We start from the raw sequence: 13914 nt of genomic DNA, 5'->3' as shown, positions 1-13914 counted from the left end.
ATATTTGACTGTTCATTTCCTCTTTGAATTTTTAATTGAAATCAAAATAATCAAAAATAATTCTTATATGATTTGCATCGTGATCAAAATACTTCACAAAAAGTTAAACTATTACTACAAATTATGATAAAACTAATATGAATATATGATCAGATTTTGAACATATTGCTTTTGTTTATCTGTAGAAAATCTGGTGCCGGTAACCAGTGTTGCTATGATGCCAATGGTAATCTACGGTACGCCGCTGATAGTTTTAGAGGAAGTACTCCCGATAAAAGTCATGGTTTGGGTGCCGCTCCTTTTGGTCGGCTTGACCTTGTACCTGACATGTCTCACTGGGTATTAGATATTGCTTCACTCTTTCAATGCTGTATGTGGACTGACTACAAGGACTGTGACTATTATATGGACCAACGACCAACTATTGACTGTAAAGGATATAGTCCTCCTATGCCAGGTAAATAAACAAATAGGTTATACTAATAAAGAAAAGTACATAAAATATGATTTACAAGGCAAATTAAAAAAGAAGTCCATGAAAACTAACAAAAGTCAATGCTTTCAATCAAAGCACACGTGCGCATAATTAACTACTAATTTTGCCTATACCCACTTCTTTCTAAAGTTGGTGGTGCAAAGAGTTGGGAAAGTGTTATTTTATTTTTAATGCACGACTTATATCATATCATTTCAACAAACAACGGCCGTAGTAAATAAAAGATGCACTATGAGCGTTGGACTAATGCGTTTGCTTTATAGATGCCATAAGTATACAATATTACGCTAATTGTAGACTTATATATAAGATAACATTTTTTTAACAACTTACATTAACATTTTAAGTTTTGGAGCACTTAAGCGCAACCCGGAATTTAGTAAGTTTAGTTAGTAAGTTGCTCAAATATTAGTTTCGTCATAAATGATCAGTGAGGAACAACAATAAAATTTGACTTCATACTATCAAAATGTACTCTTTTCTTGGGTTTTTAACAAATCTGCATTGTTGTTAGTATAATCCATTAGCAATTTTAAGCTAGTGTTTTTACTAACTAACTTTTCTATTTACAGCAATGATTTTTGGGCAAGGTCATATTGAAACTTTTGATGGAATACATCAACGTATGTGTGGTCATGGTGATTTCCTATTGATGAATACTACATTACCGGATGCTAGTGTTGTAACAGTTCAAGGTCGATTCTACGAAAATGTTTTCCCTGAAGTTGTTGGTAAGCTTAGTATTATATTAGCAAGAATAACAAAAATTAAAGTTTATATAAAAATACATTTATTTAAGTGAATTTTGGCTAGAATTGTTCACTGGTGCATGTAAAAGGCAACAGTAGTACACCGGTGTTCAAAGTTATAAATCGTTTGAGAGAAAACAAATCAGAGTTGGAAACTAACACCGAGGAAAACACATCAAGAATAAGAGGAAAACAAGGGAACAACTGGACCACTGAAGTCAAACAAAAACACACTAACATACATAGAATCGAACTATCTGAAAACAGTTTTCGAAATGGATTTAGTTTGATGTTTTACCCTTTGGCACAACATCGTTGCATACTCTTTAATAGCTTGCTGAACTTCCCAGAAGGCTTCACATTGTAGTGCAATGAACAATACAGTATTAAACAAACTTATTATGCAATGCATGGAAATAAACTTTAATTAGTTATCAAAAATATAATTTAGTACGACAGACGGGCGTTTCGTCTACATAAGACTCATCGCAATGCACATGCCTTGTCTATCTTTAAAATGAACGTAATAGCCTGTCAATATCTTCATTGTATCGTATGTCTTAGTTTTGATTTGTTCGGAACATATTCTGCCACCCCCCCCCCATTTACATTTGATATTGCTTTGATATAAACCATACCGTAGCTGGGCCTAAACATAACTACCTATTGTTAGTCATTATTGGAAAGAAATGACCCAATGTTATGCGAATACCCATATGTATGATATTTTTGAAATAACAGGAAACAGATATATTAGAGTCCGAAGTTATATAATTCAACCAGTTTGTTTCTAATCCGCTCGTTTCTTGTTATGCAGGTGAAAGAGGTAACACCTCTGTCATGTTAACCAATGTAGGAATTCGTGTTGTTCGTGGTGGTTCTACGGAGACTGTAGAAATAAGACTAAAACTACCAACAGCAGACAGGAGTGAACGTTATCTAGATGTGCTTGTCAATCAGCAATATCATTTCTTTGACAATAAACAATCCTACTGGCAGGACTTTAAAGGTGAGTATATGTTTATTGGTATATAATATAGCTTTTATTGCATGAATCAATCACAAAAGACATTTTTATATATGCAGTGTTCTAGCAAGGAACTGAAAAGGGTATGATGCTGGTAAGAAAATGGGCAATTTTAGGCGTTAATGTCATTGAAAAAAGGGCAATTATTTAAGCCTCATAATTAATTAGCATAAAACTCAGACACTATGCTAAAATCAAGTTTCAGCCAAAATGGAGTTGTAAAATTCAAGAAATACAGTTCACAAATGATGTGCTTAAGTCAAAATGAAATTCTCACAGTTCATCTCTTACTTATCATGATCATCGGAGAAACAACGTTTGAACATTATAGTCGATATAGTACACCTGAGGTAATAGTACGGTCACCATCACAAAAGTCGTAAGAATTCAGAATATTTTGTACATAACACAAAAACAGTTGGCAGTTTGAAAACGAGCTCCCTGTATCTTGTTCGATTTTTCCTTTTTCGAAAAATGTGTCTGTGTGAATACCGTTGATGGTGTTTAATAGTTCCCGATGGTATTATCAGTTCAGTGGACAGTGCTTTGGTTATGAAATGATTGATATTGTTTCTTCATAAATTATACGTGAATAAATTACACAACTATTGGAAAATAAAGTTAATAAATTCTCATTGCATGACAAGTTGTTTTTTAAAAGACATAGATTATACTCAGGAGATGTCTAGACAAAATATCTTAATGTCTGAAAATACGTGAATATTGTTTTAAATAGAAACTATTAAAACCCTCTTCCTTTTTTTCGAAAATACAAAAAAACATATATAAAAGAAAATACAATAAAATGATGGAACGGAATAGCTCGTCAATCGTTATTAACGGTTAAGTAGGTAACCAAAACAGGCGTATTTATCTTCTATAAGTTGGTGTTTTATCTATTTATTTTGAGGTGTTCGTATTGAATCGAGCTTGGCATTCTTGATTTTTATTCAAATGCAGTAGCTTGCCTTTTTCGACCTGACATATTAAGGTGTTCTTTTTTCATATTCAATTGCTGAAAATATACAAAATAAATTGGTTCCGTTCCTGACAATTGTTTAATCAAAAAGTTGAGTAATGAATTGGTAATTACTATGCAGACAAGACACATACTTTATCAAAGTATAAGCCAATCGTGAAAAAAACTATGAGAAACTGATTAAAAACACATTTAACACTATAACAAAATGTGTTTTCCTTCCTTTTATAAGCATTCACGGTTGTGAACACGGACGAGACAGGTAAAGAAGCTAACTTCACTGTTATTCTAAAGCAGTATGGACTTGCTGTACAGATTGCTGATTGTGACAAAACATTGTGTGTCTTAGTTGTGGCACCACCTTCATTTAAGGTAACTTGTATGAATGATTAAAACGATTTGACTATACTATGTTTAAACCATGATATACATTTTTTTCTTCAATGAACAATAAGTCATCTTATTATTGAATGTGTAATGTCTGATAAGTTATACAACGTAACAAAAATTATATTAAGGAGTGGTTGTCCATTTGTTTGATGTGTTTTATCATTTAATTTTGTCATTTGATTAGAGGCTTTCCGTTTTGAATTTTACTCGGAGTTCAGTATTTTGTGAATTTACTTTTTTTCTCAAAAGAGAAGTATTTTTTCTGCATGAAAAATATTGGAATAAATAGTCTGGATCCAGAACATTCGTTCTTGAGGTTTTTCTACCGCCAGACATTCATGGTCGTTGCAAGAGTTGGTACAGCTTATTTTTTTGTAGTGCTTTTCATCTTCATGAGTGAAAACAGACATAGATTATTGCCGCTGACTGTTACGCAAATCATCATTTCAAATGTTTGTAACAGTAGCCCTTTTCATGTAATTGATTACTTAACCTTAAAATCGAATTTGCAGAAATGAGACTTTTGTTGAAAGAGAAATATATGTAGACCATTTTTAGCCATAAGCTTGTATCAACTATTGAAAATAAGAGCGCTCTATAGTATACTTATTTAAGATTTCCATAAAACCAGCGGTTATATATATCAGTACTCCGAACTTTTTATTAACCTTAAGACTCTGATTGAAGGTTAAAACTTTCCATGTAGAAAGATGATACATTTAAAATTCAGAATATGCTTGATTTATATGGAACAGATCATACATGTAGATACCAGGATTGAAATTGTGTATTTGCGTCAGAATTTAACGTGAGGTAAAATATCTAGAAATGTGTGAAATTTGTACCATTTGGTTGAATAAATAGGATTTTGAATTTTTGGACATTATAAACATTTGTTGATTATTTCTCACAACTCCCAATTGACATTTACAATTGTTTTGAATCGATATTATACTGTTAAACATTTTATTTTCGCGACTTTCGCGAGTAGAATATAACGCGAATATAAATCGTCCAGAATATGTCAAACTCGGATCTATCCATATTCAACTATTTCAACAAAACAAATGAGAATCGTGAACTTTAAGGTAGATGGGGTGTCTAAATAATAATCTATAGATAAAGGCAACAGTAGTATACCGCTGTTCAAAACTCACAAATCCATGGACAAAAAAACAAGAAGAATTTTCTAATAATTTGCCAAAATGTAGTTTATATTATGCTTTTAAAAAAATAATAATAAAAAGAATGGGTCACGGGGCTTATTTACACGCTACACGGTGTTCATTGTTCAAAATTGACAAATTTTGTATAGATTATGCATGGAAAACCCAATTTTCTGCAGTAAAGCCTAAACTACACCATATAATTTTGAGATAACATATGAGAAGATAGCTTTAATGCTTTCAGTTCAGAAAAAGAAAAACATGGGGTCACCGGACCCGTTTTGCTGCTACATAATAGAATAGGTAAATTCCTAACACATTCAATTGTAAAAATACCTTTATCTGAATTATCTGCCCTTCCATTTGAGTTGCCTCCCCTTATGTGGCAAAATTGGAAAAAAAAATAATCAAACAAAAGTTTTCTGTTTTTTGTAAAATACAACCATAAATATGATAAAACATGTCATTTTTTATATTGAAATGAAAGTTCTTACACATGAATTTCCTACTACTCTCAAAATTTGAACATTCTATTAAAGATCTAGACCTTGTTTTCTGGTATTTCCAAATTAAAGATGGAGGAAGACACCCTATTTACTTTAAAGGGTGAAACGCGAAATAATGGATTCGCGAAAATAAGTTGGTGTAGATGTTATATCGATTCAGAATAATTGTAAATGTTAATGGGTAGTTATGAATAAATATTCACCAAAATCAGTCGTAGCGCTACTAACCCCAGTTTGAATTATCAATGTTGTACATTGTCAAGTTCTTTAATGTATTAACAGGGGAGAGTAGCAGGCTTGCTTGGTAACTTTAATGGGAATGCCACGGATGACTTGCTACATGTAAATTATACAATAACTGAACAGATGAAACAAGACAAACTAGATAATTTAACACTTTATCAATATTTCAAATATCCATGTAAGTATTAATAAATTTATCTTAAAATTGTAACAAGAAGGTTTTCTTTATCTGATTTATTATGATGAATTGTTTCCTCATGAGTTAAAGCCCTATCTTAGTTTAACCTTCTTCAAAATATAAACATCGAGATTAAAATAAAACAAATAGTAATAAATGACATGTTTATTTGCATCCCTAAAACTGACATCAATTTTGATTTCTAATTTTTGTATTAATTATTTGTTAGATTGCGTAAGAATCGTGTATTACAACACATTTCAATTCATTCATATTGTATTACAGGGGCAACACCAGCGAAAGACAGCGTTTTACCAATGTATGTCGCTCCAAGTTATGACCCGCCAATTTGTTACGTAGATCAACCTAACAGAACACCTCTCCGGGAATGTGACAATAATGAGCCTTGTTTGTTTGACTATAGTGCTACTGGTGGCAAGGACATTGCATTGAGAACTAAATCAATGTCTATGAGAATTCACGAACTTCGACATTTTCTTACACCAGGTAAAGACTACATTGTCTAGTTGTAGTTATAGTTTGTGTTTAATAACAACCAGTTACAAATTCTCCAACTTTTAGAATAAGGACGTAATGAACATTCGTGTTTGTGATATTATACTGAAAGGCTTTCTAACCACATTGTAATAAAATATGAATCTAACAACTCAGCTAGCCATGAATACCAGGATTATATTTTGTACGCCGGACGTGCATTCTACAAAAAACACATCAGTGACTTTCGAAAAAAAAATGTCAAATAACGTAGAAAATTTAAAAGCATTGTGGAACCTATCTTGGGGTAAAACATCCATACCAAGTCAGGAATATGATAGTTGTTTTCCATTGGTTTAATGTGCCTGGTGTGTTTGAGCTTTGACTTTGTCATTTGATAAGGGAATTGCCGTTTTGAATCTTTCTTGGAGTTCATTTCTTTTTCTATTTTATTTATTAGTGTCTTTAGATTCCTAACTGATAACAATACATAATTAAATAAACTAAACTAAAACGATTCGGTACTTATTTATGTGAATGACAACAATCAGGACGAATAAAACAAATTATGCAACTCTAACATTCGAGGAATATAAGCAAGATTAAAAATGCCTGGACAACGTCGGGAATGTAACAGGTTTTTATTCCGTATGTTAAGGCAGCCGAACGTGTATTATATCAAGTTTTGTTTTATAGGCTTTCATCTTAATGAACTTACATTTAATTTAATAGTTCAGTATTTTTGTTTTTCCTTTGTTTCTTAAAATATGGCAGTCCTTATCACAGACGCTAGCGTAAAGTTTTTAAATAAAAAAGAGAAAATGTCTTATATAACACAAAACAAACGATTAGTGTAAGACGTCAATAGTAAAGTTTTGCAGCATCCAATTGTTTTGATCAACTAGAATGTTCTTTTGAATCTCCTTATTTTCATTGTGATAAAGTCTATTTCGTGTTCATTCCATTTGATTTTTAAACGCTACATGTTTTTTTTAGATCAGGCACGAGAATGGGAATCAATGGTCACAATCTGTCTTGCGAAGTGCTAAGAGTACATATTAATATTTCTGTTGTTATTCTTTTGGCTCCCGCAGCTGTGTCTATTTTTGTTCTACTAATGCAATTAACTGTTTGGTATCTGCTCCCACTTTCTCTAAAAAAAATATGAAATTATCTATATCTTAATTGATACATATATGGGTCATTTTCAAAAAATGTCGAATTTTGAAATTGAAAAATTTATTAAAAGTTTCTTATTCAAACAACCCTCTACATAAGCAAATCAAAACAAACAGTATTTTAAGAACAACATTTTAAAAGATGCAATCTTAATTATGGCCTACAAGAATATTCTGATCGGTGGTACAATGGTACAATATTTTGTCTATCCTGTTACCATTTTCAAAAGAAATTTTGGGTTAGTAAGAAAAGATTTAGATAAAATGTTAAGCTTGTTTTACGTAGCCAATTAGATGGTTTTCAAGAGAATAAACTTCTATATATATTCATTCTGTAAAATAATAGATTATTTGCCAATTTTCCATGTTGTACTGAAAAATGCCCCTAAAAATTGGTTTTCAAAGGTTGTAAAAATTACCACCAGTAATGCAAGTCTAAGATAGCAATTTATATTGTTCGTCATTTTTTCACCCTTTCAAACAAACCCAACATCAAGTAAATCCCTCATAAGTTAGTTTACTTTTCTCTTTATATCATTGGTAACAGGAACATACGTTTCTGATATATCACTATATGAAAATCTATCCTGTTACCTTTTTGTCTATCCTGTTACCGATATCAGTATTGCACCTGCAAATGCTTAATTTGGGAAGATTAAGACGTTATAACCTTAAGATGAGTTCAAACAACGAAATATTTTATTCCTTTTGCACCTATATGTTAAGATAAAAAAAAATTAACGACGTTTTTGTCTACAATTGTCTATCCTGTTACTGTAACCATAGCAATCATAGTAACAGGATAGACATAACAGGATAGACAAATTTCTTCGTTTTTGATTGCTGTTGTGAAATAACTACTCCCTTTGGTGAAGTGATTATGGTTTTCTATTGTGAATTTGGTTTCAAATACGTTATTGCGCTTTTAACAAGCATACTGTTGATGTAATTAATCAAAATTGTTGGCAACAGCATAGACATGAAAAAAAATACACTCTATTTTTTTCACTAAATGTCTTGAAATTTCTTTTCTCTACACTGTCGTTGAAGAAACGATCCGTTTTAAATGTTAAGATTACTTTGCACTTTTGAAATCAACACTGACTGATTCAATTTGCATAGGAGAAAAATTTAACGGCTGATTTAAGTAGCCGTTACAGGATAGACATGAACCTCCCGTACGCTGATTGAATTTAGTTTGTAGATAATATGTTACATGCAATGATAAAGAAGCTACAAGTTTTCGTTAGAGTATTAATAAACGTTCTTAAAAAGTCCTTTTTGCAGATATCAAGGCGATCAGAAAATTGGAAAAAAATCATTTGAAATGTGTTTTTCTGACATTGTACACACGCAAATACCCCCAAAATCGGACTTAAATGCAGTTTAATCTTATCAAAATAGATGTATGGTGTGTTTATTTTTAATGTTCTGAATCACAAATCCGACAAGCTTTCATTTAAACCAATACAACTGAAATTTCCATTATAAATAAAAAAAAATTAGCATGGGTGTACTGAAAATTCGACATTTTTTTAAAATGACCCATATATGAAGTAAAAAATTATAAAATCTTCCCTTACATGTGAAGTACTTATACATTATAATTAATCTCTATGACGACGACTACTAAGATATAATTTCCTCCATTGATCTATTTTATTATTACGAAATTCTTCCACATTTCCAAACAAAAGATGTATGGGTCAGATTTACTTTTAATGTAAATATGCTATACTTCTTTAAGAATACGCTGTTATTTTGCTTGACGTTGACAAACAAGCATTTTCCTAGTCTGCAATTGTTATTAGTAACTTTAATGCCATGAATAAGAACAGGACAAAATACACCTAGGGCAAATCTAAGATTTTAACGTATGTATATCTGTAAACAAAATGGGATATACGTAAAGGATATTACTTATGGGTGGCATGAATATAAATTTCTATATTTATAAATTATCATTCATAGTATTATAAAGATCTATCGTCATTATTCTTATTTTTTATTGATAGTTAGATCATGTGGACTACTGAATGTTCCACGAAGTGTCAAGAGTAACACGAATTACTTGCTAGACCAGACAGTTACTGTACGGAGTTGTAGACAGGGACATCTACAGGGTGATGACACAACATATACATGTTCAGCAACCAGTGAAACTACTCAGACATGGTCTCCGTTGGTCAATGCTAAATGTTCAGGTATATACTATATTTAAACTTTATCAATAATTTTACACTTTTCCTTAGACTCTTAGACTCATAGTCTTAATACTTTTACTTTTTTAAAGGATAGACGCTGATACTCGTAAATATAAGGTAATGGCGTAAGTCAAGTGTTCCTGTCAATCCATCAAGGTTTGTCAGGGAAATACAACACACATGACATCATTCATTGACTCAAACAAAAAGGGTACAATTAAATCTAGTTAGACTACTTGTTGTGTTTCCATATTCTAAAAAGGCTAGAGGTATAGGGGGAGGGTTGAGATCTCATAAACATGTTTAACCCCGCGGCAATTTTGCGCCTGTTCCAAGTCAGGAGCCTCTGGCCTTTGTTAGTCTTGTATGATTTTTAATTTTAGTTTCTTGTGTATAATTTGGAGTTTAGTATGACGTCCATTATCACTGTGCTAGTATACATATTTTTAAGGGGCCAGCTGAAGGACACCAACGGTTGCGGGAGTTTCTCGCTACATTGAAGACCAATTGGTGGTCTTTGGCTGTTGTCTGCTCTATGGTCGGGTTGTTGTCACTTTGACACATTCCCCATTTCCTTTCTTAATTTCATTTTTTACAGTTTGTCTTTATTGCCGTGTGGAGATAGTAGAGTGCCTCCCCGTGCTTAAGGTGTATGCTCTTATATTATACTAGATTATGGAGTGTGTGTCCGATCGGTAACTTCTCTATGTTCATTACTTTAAGAATATTTATCTAAAAGTAGTATTTTAATATTCAGCCCAATTCATCTACTTAGTCAGACGTCAGTCGTTAGCTTGATATACCCTATCTTTTGTTAAATTTGTCGGGTAGTTTATGACAAAAAGCGTTAGACGTCTTTAGCCGAACAGTTTTCTCCTTTTTACATTATTCAATTTACTGTGTGCTGGTTCATATTCTGGACGCCAGTCTTCGCTCCTTTCTAATAAAATCCACGTACCAAAAAACAAATATGAAGCTTAGAAATGGAAAATATTAAATACTAAACTCGTTCAAAGGGTATCTACACGGCTCAATCTTCAAAATCGCTTATCTAACAACACTACCATCGCTAACATTTTTAACAATAAAAATCGTGGTTACCCTTTAACGATAAGAGTCATGCCAAAAAATGACTTACATGTCCCCGTCTAGACTTGCTACAATTCCCTTTCTAATATTTCTCTCTTATTAATTTATATGTTTACTGATAAGTGCCAGCCTACTGATTGCCCTTGGAGAAAGGCCTTCCTCCTGCAGATGTCAGTATAATTGTAATCTCCTAGTTATAGCAGTAAAATTATTAAAGGGGCAAAATTGAAAAAAATAATAATAATTAGGAAGGGACATGTAGCAAGTCTAGTCCCCGTCTTTCAATCAACAATACGGTAAGGTGCACGTTTAATGGTCGCACATTTTCTTTAAATTTTGAAACTGATATTACTTGAAAAACAAACAGTATTATTTATTTACTCACATGACACAAACCGGGATGCGGTATTCAGTACGTAGGTGAAACTTGAAGTTATTTATCTAAACGCACACAAGAACACCTGCATCGTTTTCAAAGACCCAATAAATTCAAAAGTATCATTTATCAACATCTTAAAAAGCACAATCATCCTATTAAATAGTTAACAGTTCAACCTTTAGAAGTAGTAAGTAAGCAGCCTGGTGAATCTCATTCAAAGTTTGTACGATCACGGAAAATAATTGAATTAAATTGGATTAAAAAATTACAGACAGTCTACCCTCTCGGTCTGAATGATAATATCATTGGAATTGGTACTATATCAAGAACCGATTCTGTTAACATTTTGAATATATATAGTTTCTAAAACTGTTCGAAAAAAATCGTTCTCATGGACGTAGAAAAAATCGCAATCAAAGAAAATTTCGGACCAACCATACAAATATTTCGGACCTAATTTCCATTTCAATAAACAACGGCAGACATTATCTGTTAACCAAGCTCTGTTCTTTACCTATAAACAAATTAAATAACATTTTAGAGGATTACAACACAATTTCATATTACAGTCCTAAGTATCAAATCGTTCAAATTATAATGGCATATTGTTATTCTAAACTGTTTCCCAAAATTGATCGCCCTGAAGATCATAAAAAACATTTTATAAAAATAAAGTATGTCAATAAAGGTTTTGATTTTGTAAATATTGCCGGTATTTTTAACGACCATTCTGTTAAAGACCAATTCCTGGATATTTTGATAATACTGAACTCCCTCTAATTTGTTATATTTACAAGAAATCTACCCGGAAATATGTGTTTAATTATAGCCAATTGTGTAAAGATGTAAATATCATTGAAAATACACCTATGTCATGTAATTGCAGTAATTCCGAATACACTTATGGCCCAATTTCCCATGTCATAACAGGAGACCTTAACATCGTTCGCGACCGAGAGTTAAAATCATTCCTCAGTAAAGGACCTAAATATCGTCCCCCGTCAATTATTAATTGGAATGAGTGTCGTAATATCATCCACGTTAAAACGGGGAAAAGCTAACAAAAAATCTTTGGACTCTTTTTTTAATTCCGTTATGAAGATACTTGATATTCGAATACAACATTTTAAAGAACATTTTACTCTTAACAACAATCATAAAACCCCTATTTCGCGTATCAAACATAAACTAAAAGAACTAGCCAAGGAATTTGTTTTTGTCCCGGCTGATAAAGCTGCTAATAATATCATTATTGTTTGTCGTAAATTTTATATTGAGGTTCTACAAAAGGAAATCACGAATTCACCAACATTCCAACTGACTTCATTTTCAGAAAACGACATCTGTAACAAACACAAGCTTTTAGCTACTTTTTTACAAGCAGAACCAAATACAATGAAAGTCCCAACTATGTACTGGCTTCCGAAGCTACACAAAAAACCTTATAAATATAGATTTATTTCATCTTCAAGCCATTGTTCCACTACTAAATTGTCTATTCTACTTACTAGTACACTTGGTACAAAAAAAAACCTGATAATAAATTGTTCAAATAAGGCCTTTGAAAATAGTGGAATTAATTAGTTTTGGAGTGTCAAAAACTCGTTGGAGGTACTTGATAAATTGCATGCATATATTGGTGATTTTGAATCTGTTAAAAGTTTTGATTTTTCTACCCTATATACCACTTTGCCCCATATTCTTATTAAGAAAAAATTCACATCCCTAATTAAATGGGCATTTAAAAAGTCAGAATGCGAGTACATATGTTCAAACTCTTTTAGGTCATTTTTAGTAGCAATAAACAAAAGAACTATGTCAATTGGACATGCTTTGATAATATATATGCGCTTGAATTTTTACTTGATAACATCTTTGTTCGCTTTGGAGATTCCGTATATCGTCAAGTTATTGGAATTCCAATGGGGACAATACTTTTAGATATTTGGATGATATATTGACTCTTAATAATGACGACTTCAGTATGTATACTAAAGAAATTTATCCTGTTGAACTTACTTTAAATAAAGCTAATACTAACAATGACCACTGCCCTTTCCTCGAACTTGATATCTATATCATTAACGGGAAGCTTTATACAAAAATTTATGATAAAAGAGATGATTTGTCATTTCCTATCGTTAATTATCCATTTTTAGATCGTGACGTTACCTTGTCACCATCTTATGGTGTTTATATATCTCAACTTATACGATTCGCTCGTGTATGTAACAACGTATTAGATTTTAGCGAGAAAAATTTATGTATTACTGAAAAATTATTACACCGGGGTTTTTGATATCACAAACTAGTCAAAACATTTACTAAATTTTATCATCGGTATAAGGAAATAATTCGTAAATATAACTTTACATGCATACATCTTATACGTTCAGGTATTTTACATCCAATCTTTTATGGTAATATTTTTTACAAAGCACAAAAATGTCAATATTCACCTCAAAAGCTTACAAAACCTTTAAAAAAACTTCTTAAAAAGGGATATAGTTACGATACTGTTGTCAGGTCATTGAAGATTGCATATTTTGGCTTTAATATTGATTCACTTATAGGGTCTTTGCATCGGAACTAAACACATTTATTTGAAAAACAGTTGTTGGCATGACACGGGTTATGTTCTTCTCATATATTTTATGATAGTATGATACTAAACCGCTAATGGGAGGGATTGTACCTGATATTCATATGATGAAGACATAATCTTTCAATCAGTTTATTTGAGGTCTGGAGCTGGCATGTCAGTTAACTGCTAGTAGTCTGTTATTTATGTATTATTGTCATTTAATTTATTTTCTTTTGTTACATCTTCTGACA

General features: G+C 31.8%; 1 protein-coding gene across 2 annotated transcripts in view; it reads left to right on the top strand.

Moving 5' to 3' along the window:
- LOC143084902 (sushi domain-containing protein 2-like) overlaps nt 1-13914 on the top strand; it is a 52376-nt gene that overhangs the window by 33868 nt on the left and 4594 nt on the right. For both annotated transcript variants that reach the window (XM_076260966.1, XM_076260967.1), the window contains 7 exons: nt 186-457; nt 1069-1227; nt 2063-2254; nt 3484-3623; nt 5596-5734; nt 6020-6241; nt 9423-9611. In XM_076260966.1, coding sequence (XP_076117081.1) covers nt 186-457; nt 1069-1227; nt 2063-2254; nt 3484-3623; nt 5596-5734; nt 6020-6241; nt 9423-9611 — 1313 coding nt within the window. The remainder of the gene's footprint in view (nt 1-185; nt 458-1068; nt 1228-2062; nt 2255-3483; nt 3624-5595; nt 5735-6019; nt 6242-9422; nt 9612-13914) is intronic.

This window comes from Mytilus galloprovincialis, chromosome 8 (assembly GCF_965363235.1).
Source record: "Mytilus galloprovincialis chromosome 8, xbMytGall1.hap1.1, whole genome shotgun sequence".
Lineage (NCBI taxonomy): Eukaryota > Metazoa > Mollusca > Bivalvia > Mytilida > Mytilidae > Mytilus > Mytilus galloprovincialis.
Note: the sequence above shows the minus strand (reverse complement) of the source record. Positions and strands in the feature narration are given on the sequence as shown.